The sequence below is a fragment of the Amphiura filiformis genome, chromosome 14 (genome assembly GCF_039555335.1).
Source record: "Amphiura filiformis chromosome 14, Afil_fr2py, whole genome shotgun sequence".
Taxonomy (NCBI): Eukaryota; Metazoa; Echinodermata; class Ophiuroidea; order Amphilepidida; family Amphiuridae; genus Amphiura; species Amphiura filiformis.
The window spans coordinates 60,271,535-60,292,735 of record NC_092641.1 but is presented as its reverse complement, the minus strand read 5'-3'; the positions used below and the strand labels follow the sequence as shown (position 1 = coordinate 60,292,735).

The 21,201-nt window shown below is 36.9% G+C and overlaps 1 protein-coding gene across 1 annotated transcript; it reads left to right on the top strand.

Annotated features, from left to right (window-relative positions):
* The first annotated feature begins 381 nt into the window (after window positions 1-381).
* LOC140170386 (uncharacterized) lies at window positions 382-19,051 on the top strand. The gene is made up of 10 exons (XM_072193763.1): window positions 382-651; window positions 1,496-1,609; window positions 4,797-4,910; window positions 9,444-9,557; window positions 10,020-10,288; window positions 11,464-11,647; window positions 11,758-11,865; window positions 12,290-12,544; window positions 16,961-17,259; window positions 18,873-19,051. Exons 1-10 carry the CDS (start codon window positions 417-419, stop codon window positions 19,041-19,043), a joined length of 1,863 nt encoding a protein of 620 aa, XP_072049864.1. The 5' UTR covers window positions 382-416; the 3' UTR covers window positions 19,044-19,051.
* The last annotated feature ends 2,150 nt before the right edge of the window (window positions 19,052-21,201 follow it).

Sequence of the window (21,201 nt, the reverse complement as noted above, 5' to 3'; positions counted from 1 at the left end):
CGGGTGTGGGTTAGGGTGTCCCGAAAAACACTTTTTTTCTCGGATCGACTTGAAACTCTCGGAGAATTTTACTGGGGTACATACTAATATTGTGCTGATATCATATCAGCATGTTTCACCCAGGCAGTAAATTTTCACAAAATCCCTCCTTTTAGCAAATAAGTAGGGATTTTGTGAAAATCTACTGCCTGGGCGAAACATGCTCCGATCTTACTGATATTTTAGCACAATAGTAGTATGTATCCTAGTAAAATTCTCAGAGAGTTCCAAGTCGATCTGAGAAAAAAAGTGTTTTTCGCCCCACCCTAGTGTGGGTTATCCACCACTCGAATGTCGTTCTATTCTATTCCCATTCTTCTCCCTTTTCCTAAATCGCAGCGATTATCCAAACATACGCGAGCACGTGTGTACTGCAAATGAAACTGGACACTGATGGCTTTTCAAAATGGACTCTTGCTTCCAACGAACGATGCTACTGTACTTCAGTTATTGCTCCAATCAAGTATTTCATAAATGTGGAGGACAGCAAGTATTGCAGCGATAAACCAGAACCTCAGTGGTGGTTTGTAGAGTCTATTGACGCATTGACGCTTAGAGAGAATTGGACACCTACACGGTTAGATGTACTTTTGGACAGAGCGGCGTTCTGTGGTATGTGATGTATTATGTAGCACGTCTATGTAACTTTATGCACATGGGTGTAGTTTGGAGAGGTTAGGAAGTCCGAGTCATTGAACGTGGCCGTGGAAGATAATTGCATTTAAATTCGGAACGGAGAATACGACACTCCCTGGTAAATAACATAGGCGTAGATCCCGAGGGGTGGTGGTGGTGGTGGTGGGGGGGGGGGGTTAAATCCCCGGATAAGTCCATACAATCATCCCCCAATGTTGACGCCTGTATGTTGATATTTAGCCCCCAAAGTGCAAATTTGTGCGAATTTATTCCACTTTTGCACAACTTTTCATCAGTTTAGTTTCAATATTTCAAAATTGTTCCTGCGCGTCGCCAGAAAGTGATGGATTCATTCACTTCAAGAAAATTTTACCAATCCCATCGACCCTCCATGTCAAAAAGAAATCTGCGCCACTGGTAAATTAGCTTATATGCACTCTGAACTTTGGTATAAAAACGAGTGTTTTTGTTTTGTTTTTGTTTTTTTGGTAGGACTCAAGTTTGTACTACTTAGAACTAACCAGGCTGATGGCGCAATTCTATTTTTTTTTGACAAACGATGCTCAGTCCTTAAAGTACACTCTGGACACAAAGTTATCTTATAATTAGGTTGAAGAATGAGGAAATAAATTAGTCGAGGTGCCAGTGGTCGAATTTCAATTTTTTTTACATTACTTGGACATTAACCTTATAACATTTTGTAATCTAATAAACTATTATTCTGAATAGTTTAATTATGCTGTTTTGTGGGACTAGTAAATAGCGGATTTCACGCACATCATCGTTATCGTTTTCATATGCGTTTATTTTTGTATTACAGGATTTGATGAATGTCTATCAGTACCTTGTCTGAATGGAGGAACCTGTGAAGACCGATTTGGTGGTTATGTCTGTCTCTGCCTTCCAGGGTTCGATGGTGATCTGTGCCAAAATGGTAATAAAATTAATAAACCACATAAAAATACACCCATTAAAGAATGTCTCAGGCAATCACAACATTATGCCTTATGTTAGAAAAATAATTATCAAGCACGAATCACATGGTTTTATTTAAAACAAACTCATATTGACCATAAAAACGAATAAAAACAGTCGGCTCTCAACACGCGATATTCAAAATTCCCGCGCCGAAATTGTCCAGTGCAATGACGCCATGGCTACTTGTGCTCAATTGTTGTCTGCCTTTATTGTATTACTGGGTCGTAATTGCACTGGACAATTTCGGTGCCCGGGAATTTTGTTGAGAGACGGCTGTATTAATTCGTTTTTATGGTCAATATGAGTTTGTTTCAATTAAAACCACTTGATTCATATAAGACATAATATTGTGATTTATCATCTATATAGAATAATAATACAAGTCAATCAATATGACATGTTATCAGAATGCTTAGGTTTACACTATACTTAAACAGCGTTATTATTTTAATGAAAAAATAATGCATATAAATTATTGTTATTGTTTGAACCCTGAAATTTAGGACGATACACGTTGTCGGGTTTGCAAATGTTTATGCAACCGATAATAGCTCGAACTGTTCTTACCTTTCATGGATACTCTGTTTCATATATGACCTATATGACCCGCTTTTTACATAATTGAATCATTAATGGACAGAACAACCTCTTAACATAAAAAAGAACGGTGATCGTACACCTGAAGTATATGGTCGAATCCAACGAAAAGTGTACACGGCATGTTCAGGGCCATAACTAAAAGGTATGCTTTCGTTTTTGTATTGAGTTTATTCGTCCTTGATCGTACGCTTTGCGCCATATATAAGACCCCCTTCTGTGAAAACACAGAGACCCAAAAACATGCTATTTTGACTCATTTTTAAAAACATCTACATCAGTTATGAAAAGCAGTCATTGGATTGAATCTAAATTGATTTCCTGAAAGGTGTGCAGTCAAAGATTGCCTGTTCAGTTTTGTACATATTTGTACATGATTATGATTTTTTTGTGATAATTTTTGAGTGGTATTATTTACATTACCTACGAATACAATTTTTCATAGCACTAGATAAATCTTTCACAAATGGAAATCACTAATAAATGCGTGATTGATACAAGCTTTGATATGTCCATTGTATTCAGACATCTTTATTATTGTGTTTGGCTGCCAGAAATTCTAAATGGCACAAAGGTAGCTTTAGTAAAAAAATATGAATTTCCTCCGAATACATGTTAAAAGCTCTGCCATTTCCACAAACTGAGAGAAGAGTAAATTATATCTCTGAAATATTAAAACAAAATATTTTTTCGAAATGGACTGTAAATAGTCCACTTTATTTTCATTTGAGCCTTATCTGGTTGTTGATATTTTTTGGTGGAAACCAGGCTCTACGACGACGATGATGATGATGATGATAATAATAATCTAGAGATCCCTTGTTCGAATCACCGTCAATTTTTTTTCTTTATTTTTTAAATGTCATTACCATCGCATAGGAAATTGTAAACAAAACCCAAGATACGGAAACTAGTCTTGGGATACTTTAGGACCATGAACCGTATTCGACACCCCCTTCCCCCGTAACAATGTTGATCTGGCTCTTATGATCAGCCTCCGTGTTCGGACTCTGCAATTTTGAATCCTAGTTTGTATGGTCACGGGAGCCTAGAACCCAACATTGATTGGAGGGGGAGGGGAGGGATGGGGTGTTAGCAAAATGTTAAGGGTTTAGCACTTTATTTGCATTATTAATAACCAAGCAGTAACTTTCAAATGAAATGACGTTTAGTCAAGTGTTTGCTTAAACATTGATGGGGAGGGGGTAAAGGAATGTGAAACATTAATGTTACATTATTATAGAGCCTGTCTTGCTCACGTGTTATGTACAACCAGACATGCGTTTTTCTCGCTTTATAATATTGTACAAAGTGAGCCTGTTTTAACACACAGATGCATAGCGAAGCATATAACTGTCTCTCTCGAGGACAACATTAGAACTTTTACAATGACACAATTTCCAGTTCATTTCACTAGGATCCACAACATGCTGATCTTTCAGGTGAACAGTTCTTAAACTTCAATACATTTATACATTCATTGAATGACCTTTGAAGATTTGGGTACAAAAACTCATACTCTGCAACTTGAGGTCAAATTTTGCGCTATGAATATGTAATTGAGGTTATTGGACTGTGCCATTGGACGAGGCTCTTATGGTCTATAGTGTTTGCTTTGGAAGGATACATTACGTAACCAAATTAAATCGGCATACTCCCCTCGAACATGTTGAAGGACGAGCAAGGTCTGCTGACCTTTTATAACGAGAGACAAATTATGTACTACACGTGTTTGTGCGTAAGCACACTTGATTGTCATATACGCGTACTGTGTTCGCATACGTTTTGAATAGTATGCTTTAGACTATAATGCGCAATGCGTTTTGGGCGTTTAAACGTTACAAGTAAAATGTGTTGGAGATGTTTGTGCGTATGTGTATGCACTAGTAAATGTCACATGCGTACAAGGTTTGGCAAGTCTTGTGTTGATTATTATATACGTGCGCGGCTCGCGGGGTGCGTATGTATGTGTATACACTCGCGTATGTCATTGCGTATACTGTTCAGTAAGTCATGCATTCAGCATTATGTGCGTGCGCAGAAATGCGTATTCATGTTTATTCACTCGCGTATATCCTACGAGTACACTGCGTACAATGATCGCGCGTCGGCATGCGAGGTGGACAGGTGTATCTTGTCACGCGTGTGTTTGGCGCGTGCATTTCCAACAATAATTATTATGAATACTGCCCTGATAATTCTAACACATTGAACCTAAATACAAGCAATACTATAGTATATACACGCATTACGTATATTTAAAAAACCTTAACGTTTTTGGTGTACACCAAAAAAGCCTTGTTTCTTCAAAATAATGGACTTTCAAAAGTCCACTTCGAAAAAATTTGTTGTTTTAATTTTATATTTGGAACCGTTTTTTGTGCCAAAGAAAATGACAAAATTGTTGTCTTGGTCATGTTTTACTTCGTAGAAGGTTTGACTTCTGAGGTCAAAGTTACATGATGGTTTACCCTGCTCATCAACAACGATATTTTGAATTGATTTACATTGAAAGGTGTTATTCTTTATGTTGACTTATATTTCAGATATCGATGAGTGTTTATCTAATCCGTGTTTAACTAATCAAGATTGTGTGGACAACATCAACTCTTACAATTGTACCTGCATACCCGGCTTTGAAGGCATCAACTGTGATATTGGTAAAATAATATAATGGCATTTTTATTTATAGAGGTTATGGGTATTGGCAAATATGATTCGCAGGGAGTCAAGTAAGACATAATCACGACAAAAGAGGTACATGTGACAACTTGTTAGATGTCATTTCTAATACCACGGTTGTTTGATAGCATAAAACTACGTCATTTTTTAAGAAAAGGTGAACACTGATGGCGCTATTTGTATAAAATCGTGTTTTCATCTTTACAAGGGTTAGACACTGGTATAATTTCATTAAAAATATTAGAAAAGGAATAACAGATAGTAACGACATTTTCACAAAACTATTTATCATGAAATGTTAGGAATAACTTATATTATTTGGCTAAATTAAATTTAAAATATATGTAAATAGCGCCCTCAGTTTGCTCACAAATATACGGCTTATGGAATACAAAATACCACAAATATGCAGCAAAAGATGAATAAATTGAAAAAGAAACTAAAATCTGTGTTAAAAAAGAGCTGAAAAAATACGTACATATTATAGTGTGATAGTTTTTGGTATTGTCCATGTCTAGAATTTAATATTATATAATGTTTTGTTAAAAAAATTAAATTTAATAAAAAAATTAAATTAATAAATGGTCACATCAAACAACCGTGATACGGATTGGCTACACAAACAATAGAATAAGACGCAAGGTTATATATAAAATCGGCATAGAGTACATTCGATTTTAGATAATGCAGAACATGGAATAGTATGTATGAAATAGATATCATGTATATAAAAATGACGAAGCAAGATTGGCGAAAGATACAAGACGAGCAATGTGAAATAGCTTCTGGAAAATAAAATCGGCTATTCCATTTCAATTATACACATCCCCTGTAGAATATGTTGGAATATCTTTCACAGGGGAGTATAAATTTCAAATGGAATTACCAACTATATTTGAAACTCGCCCATCTCTCTTGAATCTTCCTCAGAGGGCGTACTGCATTCAAATGGAGTTGCCTAATGTGTTCATTCCATTTAAAATTCATATTTTCCCTGTGAAAGATGTTTCCAACATCTTCCACAGGAGTGTGGATTTGAAATAGAATAGCCCATTGAAGGTACCTTGGGGGTGGTGCATGAAATCAGCATCAATCAAGATCTTCAATCAAGAGCATAAATATTACCAGGAAAGATTCCTGTGTAAGATGAGACAGAAAGACATAGTCATTAGGGCGGGTCATAAATAGGGAAGGTTTTTATTTCAAATCGGCCATGGCCAAAAGGTGTTCCACTTGACCCCACTTGAACAAATATGCACTTTAAAAAATAATTCAAGTGGGTCTTCAGACCCCACCACCACCCTTATTCCCTATATACTGAAATATGCACATTTTGTCAGATATTCAAAGAACAGATACATATTGAGAGGACATATTGCTTCAAAACGTACATTTTATCCACCCAGAAGCACTTTTCAAACACAAATTAATCATCTACTATAGAAAATAGTCTATAAACAATACTTTTCTCTGAATTTCATAACACTTTGTATGCTAAGATGTCCAATATTCACCAATATCGCATAAATATTACACATACAAAACTGGGTAACTTCTCATAACATAGCCATGACAAAATTAGGTTGATGTATTATTACCGGACTTGCTTAAAAAGGAATTAAAGGGGCATTTCGTGATCCACAGCCTCATCCCCCACTTTTCTTTAAAAAGTTGAGATTTTTATATCGCTGGAAACCTCTGGCTACATAATGTTTATGTACAAAATATCTCTTGCAGATTAATTTGTTTAGCTAAGATATCGTGAAATTTGAATTTCGTTCTGGTGCACCAGAACGAAATTACAACGCATTGTCTTTGGAGCAGTGTAATACGCATAATCATGCATAACTCGCAAACGCAAAATCGGAATCAACTGAAATTTTGGGAATAGGCTTTTTTCGTGGATATCTACTGAAAAATGTCATAAAAAGAGGATGCTAGAATCACGAAATACTCCTTTAAATGAATCTGTAGCTGTTTATATGTGACCCATCATGACAAAACCCGTCATATGTCGCCGCTTTTGAAGTTACATCCCAATAACAATTACATTAAAAAAGGGAATTTTGACGGGAAAATTTTATATTTTCATGGACAAAAAATGTAGCAAATATGACAAATGATATTCCACTCATATCAGCGGTTTACCGGTTTCCTTCAGGAAATCAAAGATCTTTTCAACCATTTTTGTGTATATTTACTGGACCTTATAAATCATCCTTGTACATGTATATTTACAACACGTTTCAACACGTTTAATGTCACCAGTGATGCAAATTATTGTCACCTGACACTACACTTGAAAATCTTTCTTTGATTCAAATACTGGCATTAAGGCACATGATCGGCAGATTTTACGAATGTAACGATCCCTTGCCGTCTGCCCATATACCTTGCCACTGGCTTCAGACACCAACTTTATCGCTCTTTCCACTGATTGTGTGTGGCATGGATATTTGGATACATTTATTGGGACATTTACTATATCTTTAACCTGCTCATCAGTTAGGTGCTTTGTCACAGGTGGCTCAGTGACAGGCTCTTTGCGCAAATCTATCATTTTGCTGTAAGCCAATGCTCCAAACTTGATCTGAGAGACTTTGAAAAAGCGTACAGTCTCACCTGTTGGGTAGTCTTCGTCAGGAAACGTGTCTCTTTCTGCTTCATCATCACTATATCCCTCTACTTCTACATTGGCAAGCTTGTCTTGTACATCTTCACCTGTGCCGCCAAAATGCTCTGCAACATTGACCACGTGTTTCCGTGCAGCTAACAGCCTCTTCTCGAATGATTGGAGTGATGTCAGCTGTCATTGCAAGGAGGAGGTTTTCTGGGTGAGCAGAAAAGGAATTTCTTTGCATTGCCCGCTTGGCTATGTTCTTCTCAGTGACTGTCAAGTGTCGCAAAAGTTTTATCATCTGGAAGAGGTTTCTGGGTGCATCTGTGATAGAAGGATTGCTTTTGATTGTGAACCACATAGGGGCGTGGAATTTGACAACAATGATTTTGCCAATCTTGTCAGTCCAAAAGAAGGCTCAGATGTTCTGATATATACAAGAACAAGTTTTGTATGGCTGTGATCTCAGGTAACTGGCTAGAAGATCTACTCAATGAACCAGGTGGTCTCAATCATTCACGTTGGCTAACAACTGCAGAACGAATTCTATGCTTGTATATCAGAACACCTGGGCCTTCTGTTGGACTGACAGGATTGGCAAATATTGTTGTCAAATTCTACACCCCTATGTGGTTCACAATCAAAAGCAATCCTTCTATCACAAAAGCACCTAGAAACTTTTTCCACATGATAAAACTTTTGCAACATTTGACAACCACTGAGAAGAACATAGCGAAGAGGGCAATGCAAAGAAATGCCTTTTCTGCTCATTCAGAGCTTGTCAATGTAGAAGTAGAGGGATATAGTGATGATGAAGCAGATGGAGACACGTTTCCTAGACTACCCAACAGATGAGACTGTATGCTTTTTCAAAGTCCCTCAGATCAAGGTTTCAGCATCGGCTTACAGCAAAATGATAGATTGGCGCAAAGAGCCACTGAGCCACCTCTGACAAAGCACCTAACTGATGAGCAGGTTTAAGATATAGTAAATGTCCCAATAAATGTACCCAAATATCCATGCCACACACAATCAGTGGAAAGAGCGATAAAGTTGGTGTCTGAAGCCAGTGGCAAGGTATATGGGCAGAAGGCAAGGGATGGTTACATTCGTCAAATCTGCCGATCACGTGCCTTAAAATGCCAGTATTTGAATCAAAGAAAGACTTTCAAGTGTAGTGTCAGGTAAACAGTAAACCGCTAATAGGCCTATGAGTGGAATATCATTTGTCATACATGTATTTGCTAAATTTTTTGTCCATGAAAATGTAAAATTTTCCCGTCAAAATTCCTTTTTTTTACTGTAATGTTTATTGGATGTATCTTCAAAAGTGACGACATATGACGGGTTTTGTCATGATGGGTCACATATAAACAGCTACTGATTCATTTAATTCCTTTTTAAGCAAGTCCGGTAATAATACATCAACCTAATTTTGTCATGGCTATGTTATTAGAAGTTACCCACTTTTGTATGTGTAATATTTATGCGATATTGGTGAATATTGGACATCTTAGCATACAAAGTGTTATGAAATTCAGAGAAAAGTATTGTTTATAGACTATTTTCTATAGTAGATGATTAATTTGTGTTTGAAAAGTGCTTCTGGGTGGATAAAATGTACGTTTTGAAGCAACATGTCCTCTCATTATGTATCTGTTCTTTGAATATCGGACAAAATGTGCATATTTCAGTATATAGGGAATAAGGGTGGTGGTGGGGTCTGAAGACCCACTTGAATTATTTTTTAAAGTGCATATTTGTTCAAGTGGGGTCAAGTGGAACACCTTTTGGCCATGGCCGATTTGAAATAAAAACCTTCCCTATTTATGACCCGCCCTAATAGTCATTGTCGCTATAAAATAACTCGTAGTTTTTTCTTTTATATCTTAAGATGTGGACGAATGTGACTCAAGTCCTTGTTTGAATTTCGGAGAATGCGTCAATGGCGTCGGTTTCTATGAGTGCAGCTGTCGTAATGGCTACATTGGAGAAATGTGTCAAACTGGTACTTAACTTTTATTTTATAATGTTTTAATTAATATTGTCATGTATTTTTGTAACGATAGAGGTATTTTGTAAATGTGCTTTCATAGTGTGTACCGACAGAATTCATTCCAATTAAGACATCGTACACCCTCTACATGACACTAAAGAGTGACAGGGTTTTGGCCATGTTGAGCTTTAATATTGATCGTAAACGGTGGAATATGGCAAGAGACAAAAAATTCTTCAAATGTAAATTTTCCTCCTATCCTAAGACTGTTGAGAAGACCAATTGTTTTATTTAAATAAGATGATTAGTATACCGTTTGGAAAATGTTACAACTACTAATCAAAGTTATAAAAAATGGGCAAGGCGTTGCATGTTGATGACAGTGGTTTAAAGGCAGTAATTGAAAGGAACTGATTTGACACTAGCAACCGAATTTGCAAATGTAACCTGTAGTATTTATTTATTTTCATGCAGTGTGCAAGACTCCTCTTCTGGTAAGAACCACTATACCGCTCAATACCACCGAGAGTTTCATAACCGGATCCATGGGAAAAATAAACCAAGCTGCTCTTTGCATTGATTCCTGGTTTCCTTGGATTCAGATTGATTTTGGATCTCCCCAAATATTGACTGGATTCAAAGTAGAAGCTACAGCTTCTAAGTATGTTACTTCTGTATGGATTAAGATTGGGAATGACTCAAACGCACTTGATTACATCCGTGATGACTCTGGTAATCCTAAGGTATGTATGAAGTCATCGCGACTCGCGATTAACTTAAAGCTTACCAACTTTATATTTTAATTCACTCAATGAAACTTGCATCTGCAATGAAATCGAACCAGCCATTACTGCTTAAAGTAAAGCCATGATTTTTCCGTGTTACAAAATTCAAACTCCGTGTTACAAATTGGACGATTCAGTGATTTTCCGTTTTACATTATAAAGCGTGAAAAGTGAATACAAGCATGTTTTTAAAAGTGTAATTTGTCTTACATAATTATATGTACCTTTTTACTTTAGTCTCCTCTCAACGTCCCAATTAAAATTAAGCACCATGAATTATCTTGCGTGTACTTTCGATAGCTGTATCGGCCAGAATATTGGATCATAGGCCTAGAATGAATGCTAGATTGGATTGTTTCATGGTTGATTACTGCTAAATCATCAATTTTCTTTGTTTTCTTTTGCAAATCAACACAAAAGTTAGACATTTTACACAGTTTTTCACTATTTTGTGGCATTTTCATATTTCCGTGAGCAAACCCCGAATTCTGTGCTGTGAATTCTTCCGTTTTTCCGTATCACGGAGAAATCATGGCTTTAGCTTAAAGATACGCGCAGAAATACACGCGTATTTATAATCATGTGGCCGTTCCGCTTTCACAAAAATCAATGCACGAAGATGAAACGCACTTATCAAAGATAAGCTGCTATTGGTAGCTATTGGTTCATTGCTTCATGAATCACGCATAGCAGGCAAGAAAGTAACAGCTCTCCTCAAACTAAAACTTGCCCGTTAAAAAGGAGGTGTCCCGGGAAGATGCGTAGACGTCCAGCTCTACTTCTGCCATGAGTTGGTAATCCTTTGAGCTCTTCTGTCAAACGCTGGATGTGCCTTAAAGCATATTAGCCGGCAACACCTTACATAATTTATTAGATAAGAGACTCAATGCTAGTCATGGCATATATGTTGGTGTTTTAGACATTATCTCTAGGTGTATGTAAGATTTACTTTTCCAGTCGGATCGTCAGTAGTCAGCATTCTATTATATCATCTGTTGATGCAAGCTCGATAGTCCTTGTCAATATAAAGTCATTGGACATGGATCTGATTCTGGATTACTTTTGATTTCAGCTATCCAGCATTATGAGATCCATCTTAACTTTATCAATTTGCACATTTTTGTTCTCATCAGGTTTTTGGAACGAGAAAGCGACTACAACTGCTTGCTGTAGTATTTTTCGAAAAGATTGTTTCATCAAACTTTATACAGATTGAACCCCTCTCTTTTGTCAATGACAAATTAGAACGTTGTTTAACAATTGGTGTATTAGGATGCCCTGATACTGGTCAATATCTACCAAACGTCATTCAAAAAGGTAAGAAATCTTTATTATTCTACCTCTTCCCGACGAATGCATTACCAGGGAGTTTTATGAATGGATGTTCATTTGTAATATAACTAAACTAAGTAACGTACATATGTCAGATTTCCCTTACAGTATTCCTGGCCCATATGATGTATCAGAGGGAGATGATTCAATCAATGTAACCATCGCGAGAACATGCACAATATGTAATTTTACCGGAAGTGTTTGTAAGTGTTTCTAAGGTAAACCTAATTTGATAAAGAAAATACTGTACCCATGGAAACTAATTCCAAAAGACTTCAAGCAAATCAACGGTCTGGCATGACGTTCATTGACCACGGGAGCTTCCTTTCACGGAGGCTATACCATGTATAGTGTGATCACAAAAGGCAACATTTAATGTTTTGTTTAAAACTTATTGTACAAAAAGCACAGTTTTAGTACTATATAGTTTAAATTAAAAATCCGGATGTTTCACCAAACCGGATACCCTGGAGAATTGGTGAAATGCTATGAAACCCATTGCCCTCGAGGTCTGATATATGCAATACAGCACTCCCAACATTGAAGTAAAACGATTTTGACAGATATCATGTGGGATCAATCTTTCAATCTTATCAATATTTCTTGATCAATCACATTGAAATGTAGCAATATCAGCAGACGATTGGCTAGCGATATCATCCGATTGTACTACAACAACAAAGCCAGATTTTACCAAAATAACGCTTTTTGTTGTCAATTTTGACGTGGACGAAACTGAAAAGACTGTGAACATCGAGATTCTAGATGACGACATTCCGGAAGCACCACAAGAAAACCTCATGCTTTACATCGCAGAGCACGATGGGATTGATCAATCCGGGGCTTTTACAATTATTACAATCAACGATGATGATGTATATGGTAAGAAAACTTGTGCAAACTCTTCCGCACTAATCAACAATCTATCTTTTCCAATAGTATCCCCAGACTTTCCTTTGACCTTAGAAATTGACTCATAGATCCAGTTTAAGGTGTCTACACAAAATATGTACTCATCATCGAAGTTGTTATTAAAATTCGATGGTACTCATTTTAAATATTGGTATGAAAATACTACCGGTAGCTTTTTAACAGGGTCTTATTGTCCTGGAAATGGGCCATGAGGAGGCAATCCTGACAATACGCTGGCGAAGTGATGTAATAAATCGGATTAACTACCAACAATAGCAATAGGTAAAAACAATTTTTAATATATCGCGCTGCACTATAAGCAGGTTGCACTCATCACCCATGTCTGCAATCATAGATTGAATACAATACCGGTCTTTTCAAAGATACTAATCTTACAGGTGCAAGTGATCAGCATTATATGGTTTAATACCGCGTGAACGTACCAGTGTAACGCGGTATATTCTATTGCTATGGTAGTTAATACGATTATTACATCACTTCGCCAGCGTATAGCGGATTTCTTGTTTCCCTCTTTTCTATCTTACTATTTGACGAGGTAATTGCCTCACTTGCATGTAGCTATGTTAAAGCGGGTCGGAGGCAAGCATGACCTAACGGTGTTTGCACTCAAATATTGAGACAAAAGCTGACACACAAGAGGAATAGTATGGATGAACATGACTCTTAAACCGGTCAAATGCAAATCTATTTCCATTCGCAGTGGCAAATCAGATGCCTGCACGTTTGCATTTGGTAATGATGTGTTCAAATCTCTCCAGGATGAACCTGAAAATTCATCGGTAGTAATATAACTTTTTGGGTAAATCTAAGGAAGTCATAAAATTGTTTAAACAAAACTTGAAGGTATGGCGTAAAGTAAGGTTTATTTTAAACTCTAATGGTGACCCGCAGGTCAAATTGCTAGAATACTATGGATTATGAGTCGAGCGTCCTATTCACTCGGCGACACGTGCTCCACAATATACAATATGAACATGTGTCTGGTGCGTGAAGAGTTTAAGTTCAAAATTTATACCCGATATGCTACTACATCTACAACATTTGAAATTGGGGTTGGAAGATACCTTCCCCTAAATAACAGCTAATAACAGTATTGCGAACCTTCAGCATCCATGGTTCGATGTAGAGAGTCTTTCCTATTCAGAGGAAATATTGCAATTACACGCCTTATTGCCTTTTAACAATAACCAATGACACTAGCACGTAATTCCAGTTAATCCTATTGTTGAAGAGGATAATAAGCTTATACTTATGTATAGCATTAGTAAAAAGCTTAAGTCTTTGTTTGCTTTGGCTAAATCCTGTTCAAGTGGTGGGCTAACCAACAATTGACAATGAGAGGACTTTCCTGAACCTCGTTCAGTTGGGGATGATTTGAAGTGACCGCCAATTATGACCATTTGATATTTAATACCAGCAATGTGGAAAAAAAAAGAAAAAGTGCCAAAATAATGTACCCTTTTACGGAAGGAGCAAATTTTAAAAAGTTATAACTCCGCTTCTGCAGTACGAATGTCAGCGGCGAATGTCGGGTTATTATTTCCCAGTCTTAATTAAATTAGTAATAAAAGAAGTATATAGATTCTTATTTAGCGGTCAAATTGGATAAAAGGGGAAATATTTGTCCCTGCTCTAAAGAAAATATAGGTTAGAAAATTATCAAATAAATTTAAATTAAAAATTGAGATTTTATATTTATTTCTTTCACGAGGCGGCATTATCACAGACAAACACTGTATAAGCTAAAAACTCGACCCTCATCACTACATGCTGTCATAGCTCAATGGTAGAGCATCAGACTGCTAATGTCAATATCGTTGGATCGAGTCCTCCTTCCAGCAAAGGTTATTTTTTATTATTTTAATGTTTTGTTCAATTTTTTTCGTTTATTTATTTATTTACTTATTTATTTATTTATTTATTTATTTATTTATTTATTTATTTATTTATTTATTTATTTAATTATTTATTTATTTATTTATTTATTTATTTGTTTTTGTTTATTTATGTAAATAATTTGATATATTTGAAAGAGGTATTTGAGCAATTGAAATTTTGATTTTATAATCCTATGGGGTCATTTTGAACCCCACCCTCCCAAATTACCAAACGCACAACACCTATGATTTTGCATCATACATGTCATCATCATAAAAAAAACCATTCTATGTATACCTGACGCCGGCAACTAGACTACTATACAAAAAAATAGTATCACATCTTTCCTGCTCAATCAATATATTATAATACTTGCAAATAGATCATAGTTTACTAATCTAATCCTGTAATATAGACCTGTTATATCACCTGTAATATAGGTGATCATTGTTTATGGTTTGTTATTGCAGAGATTAGTGTCCGATCTCTGTACTGTAATGTAAATGAAGCATATTGATATGCAGGAAGAATCGATCAGGGCGCTATCTATTAGGGAAAGATAAACACTATTCAAAATATCAATAGACAAGAAGAAAGGGATGTAGAGATTTGTAATTGAGTCATGCATGATTTAACAGAAGGTTCTTTCCAAAACCCAAACGTAATGAATGCTGTTCACGAACTCACCGATACCAAAATGATTCAATGCGGTTGGACGAAAAAACTTTCTGATAACGAAGACAGCGAGACGAATTGGCCAAAATTTAAATAAATGGTCAAAGGCCTTATTTCCAGTGTTCTTGCTATGAGAAACTATATCAAGCCGCTCGTTCAACAGGGCAATCTCTTGAAGCTAATGAAATCGAAAGGCGCAGATCTCTCTTGGAGGTCAATTATTTATTATCTTCCAAGGGGTCCTAAGCTTTGCGGTTCCTGCTTCAATTGACTCCCTGTCAGCCTTACACAATTTCAAGGCTTGGGGTAAAAGATTTCAAATGTAGATTCTGTGGTATAAATCGAGAAACTCTCGTGTTCTGAGCAGTGGCGTAGCTGCCGGGATGCTGGAGGCAATGCAGGGGAAAAGATAGAGTAAGGATAGAGGAAGAGGAAGAAGGGGTAGAAGGAGAGATGGTGCAGTTAACAGTTCCATATGAATTCTATTATTAATATACCGGTAGATCCCAGGATGGTGATCATTGTAGACAACCAAATTGAAAGGAGCTGAAATGCTAATTGCGCAAATCTGCATAAAGCGAAATTTGATGTAGAAGTAGTAATGTAACAGGATTAATTACCATACATGTAGTGGTAGCCGAAAGCAATATTTGAATGTATTGCCTTGTACTAGACGTACGCTGGAACTCTGATAACAGCATCGATTATCAAAGAATAGGCATACAAACCTGGATCGTAATTCTATGGAAATTTAGTGCCTTTGAAAAGAGCGATATTGTATTCAATCTACAATGTATGATTGCACACAGACATGACAGACGATAAGTGCAGCCTACTTATAGTGCAGGGTAATACATTCAAAAATTGTTTTCACTTATCGCTATTAATCCGGTTACATCACTAATTGTAAATTGTAAATTGACCAAATAAAAAAGTAACAATAAAAGAAAAGTAAAAAAATGGGGTCTAGGGAAAGGCTACGCGCCACACGTTTCTTGTATTGCGTGCCCACAACAAAATTTTTCTTGCAGAGCACGCAATTTTTTTGAAAGAGTTATAAGTATTACAGGTAGAGGTCCGTTGGATGACCCAATTTACCATTTTTCCTCTTGGACCACTGTATTGCAGCATGTGTTTCACAAAGCATTTACTTTATTTTTATATATCAATAGACCTAGAACATCTAAAAAGTAGAAACAAATGACACAATATACTACAAAAATGGAAAATTTCGACCCTCTTGCATGTTCCAAAATTGTTTAACTCTTTCGTTCCAGTAGTATCGGAGTTAAATCTAGACAAAGAGGTCCGTAGGCAGGATCTTTTTGCGAGGGTGGGGCGAGCAATTTTCCATGGACCTTTTCGCTACAAAAACTCTAATGCAAAAAGTGGACTACCAGTATATCCATCTAAGATGAACTATTGTGGCTATTTTTAACAGTGTAACATGGGAAGTGGTCACTTTGTTCATTTTTCTTTTACTTTAGACCTTCTTTAATGATAATTTTACTCTAAATAGTGCACTTTTTGTCGATTAGAGTGGTGGGGAACCGGTGCGTCGCAACACCCACACCTACCCTTCCATCACCAGTTTTAGTGTGTTCGCCCCCGCCTCATACAGGCTTGCCCCCGGCAAAATTCCCAGCTACGTTACTGATTTTGAATGTATGTTTTTTGCTTGCTGAGTTGGTGAAGCTTGAAAACAGTACAACACTGCGGGTTTTATTTAATCTAGAAAAATATGGCGCCTGCAATCAAGCTCATATTAAGTTCATAATTCTGAATAGCTGGTTCTTTTTAATTGCTATTTAGGTTGCAACAACACTCTTGGACTTGAGCGGGACTTAATTACAGATGACCAATTAACGGCGTCATCGAAGAAGAATAATCAAATTGGAGCCGAAAAAGCAAGATTAAATCACCGTACATTCTGGCGTCACGCTGACGGAGATAGTCAAAGATGGGTTCGAGTTAATCTTTTCAGTTCCTATCGAGTTTCTGGGTTTGTGATTCAAGGATTAGGCAACTATTGGGTTAAAACCTGCTTCATTAAGTATGAGGATTCTGTGGGCAATATGCAGTATGTTTTGGATGACACCGGAAGCAATAAAGTAAGTACGGACATTTTAATTGTCGAAGCTCACAATGAGACACAGCAGCACTAGTGTCCGAGTTCGAGCCAAGTCAGAGTCCGACAAAAACTGGACTCGAGTCCGAGTCAAGACTCGAACAACACATCATACTCTACTTCAGAACCCTTTTGGAAATTCACACATCAATATCAATTTATCTCGCAATAAGGGATAAGCTCAGAACGAGAACCGCTCCCATCCAAATCCTCGACGCCAAGGGAAAAAAGACCTTTTTCTCTTGGCAGAGCGGTCACTGGTAATGGCGATGTGTTTTATTTTATGGAATGGTATGATGTGAATTGTTTATCAAAAAGAGAATGTAAAGCAGTCTAGACATCACTGATTATTGTCTGTCACCAGTTTCAGACATAGACATATTTAACTACAAGGATCTATAAGGGAATAGGCCTGAGGTCTATTCATTCTGTTTTATACTATCGTTCCTTACTGGTCTGACTAGTCTGTAGTGAGCGGAGGGCCGCGATGTACAGACTGACTATCGGTAAGCCGCGATGTACAGACTGACTATCGGTAAGCCGTGATGTACAGACTGACTATCGGTAAGCCGCGATGTACAGACTGACTATCGGTAAGCCGCGATGTACAGACTGACTATCGGTAAAAGTAGCCGCGATGTACAGACTGACTATCGGTAAACGAAGACTGCTTTATATAGCAGTCCCTTTTTGCTAACAAGTAACCCCTATACCATGCCCTTCCATAAAACACAACACATCCCCAATGACCACCATGATGCAGTCATGTCTACAGTAGAATTCACCACGATCTTTGCAGGACTTAAACCCCATTAAAAGCTATTAAACCAAGATAACACTCATTGAAAGCAGCTCAACTGATTAAATCAGATCTTCTCTGGTTAAATCTACACGACACATGTTTCTGTTTTACCTGTGTAATAAGCAATGAGCTGGTATTATAGTTTCAGTTGGGTGAACGATTATAAAGCGAACGCAAGGTAACAATATTGTGTGCGCTTTTGTTTACGAAATGAGACAATAGTGTGCTTATTGTTAACCAACGTTCTACCTATAACATACAATAAAACACCAAAGTGCGAATATTTCCAAACACCTAAATTAGTTAAAAAATTAGGACATGTTACAAAACTATATTTTCTAGAATTTCAGAGAATACTTTAAATATTGGCCGGTTATTTTTCACACAGTGGCGTTAACTAGGCAATTGCCTATACTTCTAACATACGCTACTTGTAGAGGTCACGTGTGAATTGTGAGAGCTCTGTGTATTGTGGAAAACGGATAGTAACTGCAGTATGCTCTATCCAGAGAAGAAGGCCTCGTTGTTTTTGGGATGGATGGTAATTCTCGTTGTAAGATGAGTTGATATGGAAATGTGAATTTCAGGAAGACTATGAAGTAGACTGTTGAGGTAGACTACGGTATAATCACCATCTCCCTGGCTACTCCACTGTTTATAATATCTTACACTGACATTTTTTGTAAAATACCATAATAACCAAGGTACCATTCATAATCTGATGATATTATCATCAGTATTCCATTTAGTTTCGCATGAAATTCAATCATATGCAATTATGTATTTGTCCACAGATATTTACTGCTAGTTCCGACGGTCTCACTCCTGCTCTTGTGTACTTTGACCAGCCTATCGACACTCGGATCATAGAGATATTGGGGAATACTTGCACCATCAACACACTACATAATGCGAAACCTGTGACATGCGTCATTAGATTAGAGCTCCTTGGATGCAATGTTTAATTCCATATGCGGCGGAAACGGGGTGGGCGGGGTGGGGGTGGGGAGCATATCCCTCCTAAATATTTCCATGGGGGACGCCCCACCCTAAAATCCTAACAGAAGAAAAAATATATTAATATTAATATTTATCGCCCTGTGCATCTCACATCTTTCATTTAAGAGCATCGTGTTTTGGGGGCAAAATAGACGCCGATTTTTGGCTCGATTTTATATCTACATGTATTCCTATATACTTTGGGCTTCATATGCTACTCGAGCAGTTTACCACTGCCGAACTTACTTCCTTATTGCTAATATCCAATTTTGTTATGCTGGAGGTATTGTAACATAATTCCAAATATCTCGAGAATAAAAGTATGGAATCTGGCGCGGTTTTGCAACTTTGTAGACCGCTAGCATACAGTTGATGCTCTACTCTTTTTAGACCTATACCATTTTTATTAAAGATAAGGAATCATGTTAAATATCTCCAATTTTGAGTAGACTTTATTATCCGCTGTTCTTTACATAATAAGAGATAGCAAGATTAATCGACGACAAAATTTAACAAATGGTACCTGGTACTGATTATTAAAAAGGAGCTCACAGTGCTGAAATCACAAACATTTCTTTGAACCCTTTATTTTCCAAGGGCATGTTTTTGTAATCAAAGTAGCACACCATAGAAAGGCTTTGGATTGAATAGGAAATTTGAATTTCAAAAGGTTTGTATTAAAAATGAGACTAGTATAGCAATTCACTCACATTGCTACTGGTCCGTAAACCTTGTATTAGTCATATTTTTAGCGCTTTTTTGATGAAATTTTCGTTTTTCCATACATTTTTGGTACTTTTATTCATGCATACCATCAACAATAGTATTTCTATTTTATTGCAACAATTGCAACAATTTCTAATATCCTGACTATGATCTCTCATACCTTACCAATAATCATATTTGTGTGCTCTTCTCTCACGATTTTCACACCATTTTTGGTTGTCGTTAAGGCCTATTTTTGATGAAGTTCAAAGATGGTCCCTTTCCTCATCTGTTGATGGATACATTTTTTTCTTTCACAATTATCAATGGAATATACTCAGATTACCTCCTACCAATAAATAAGGCTTGCAAACTGCTTTGGTACTTACTTCTGCTTCTTTTTATTACACGTTCCAATGTTGACAATTGTCAGTATACATATAGCAATAACTTTATGCAAATGAGATTACGTAATTAAAGGTACTGTAATACTACTTGTTGTGTGCTTTGAAAGACAAAGGTACAAATTTGTAATTATCGTAAGTAACAGTGATCAAAGTCATGCATGAGCGCAGATACATAATACTTGCGGATCTTATTAACCATCCCTCGTACTTACCAATAAATCATCATGATTGAATATAGTTGACTCTTGACAGGCTTCTTGCCACCCTCGCAGTCAGTTCGGTATGTGATGTTAATTACAGTGAAGATGTTGGGGTGGGAGATGGGGGATGTATGTGACGTCCTCGCCCCAAACTTTCGGGCGTATTTCAAAATTGACCAAATTATCGGGGTTGGGGCTAAAATATGCTAAAGATGCTTATTTTCATGCTTTTGCACGTGTGTCGGGGCTGCCGTCTCATCCTCACCCTTTGGTTATTATGCCCCTTGAAGACTCCATCAACATTTTTCTCTCAGTTCTATGTTGCCAAAATACCATTGCGTTTTGTTTCGAAAATGTGTGTAAGTTCTTTGAGAAAAATGTGAATAAAGGCGACCAGTGACTTATATCCGACAGAGGAGTCAGGGAACGATATTAAAGCTGTCCACAGTACAGAAACCACCTTTATTCGGGTTAAACGGTATTCGTGTTATTAGATATGTCCCCAGTATATATCCCCGTGTCCCCATGATATTCTTGTAAATAGGCTTGATATTGAGTATGGTATTGGAGTTTGCGGTTTAAACTGGTTCAATTCTTATTTTAGAGATCGTATAAGTATAGTATGGTGTTCGTCAGGGATCAGTCGCGAGTCCATTGATCTTCACTTTGTATTCAAATCCTATCACGAATATTCTGAAACGCGTATCACATCTATCTTACCAACGACACTCAGTCGTATGATACAAAGGTACCGGGTGATTTTTTTAATCTAGCAAATTGCATTGCTGAAGTCAAAAGCTGGATGTTGAAAA

Excerpts from the sequence above, each read along its gene's own strand:
- LOC140170386 (XM_072193763.1), top strand. The coding sequence starts at position 417 with ATGAAACTGGACACTGATGGCTTTTCAAAATGGACTCTTGCTTCCAAC. Across the intron at positions 652-1,495 it reads GGACAGAGCGGCGTTCTGTG|GATTTGATGAATGTCTATCA; the intron begins GTATGTGATGTA and ends TTTGTATTACAG. Across the intron at positions 4,911-9,443 it reads AGGCATCAACTGTGATATTG|ATGTGGACGAATGTGACTCA; the intron begins GTAAAATAATAT and ends TTATATCTTAAG.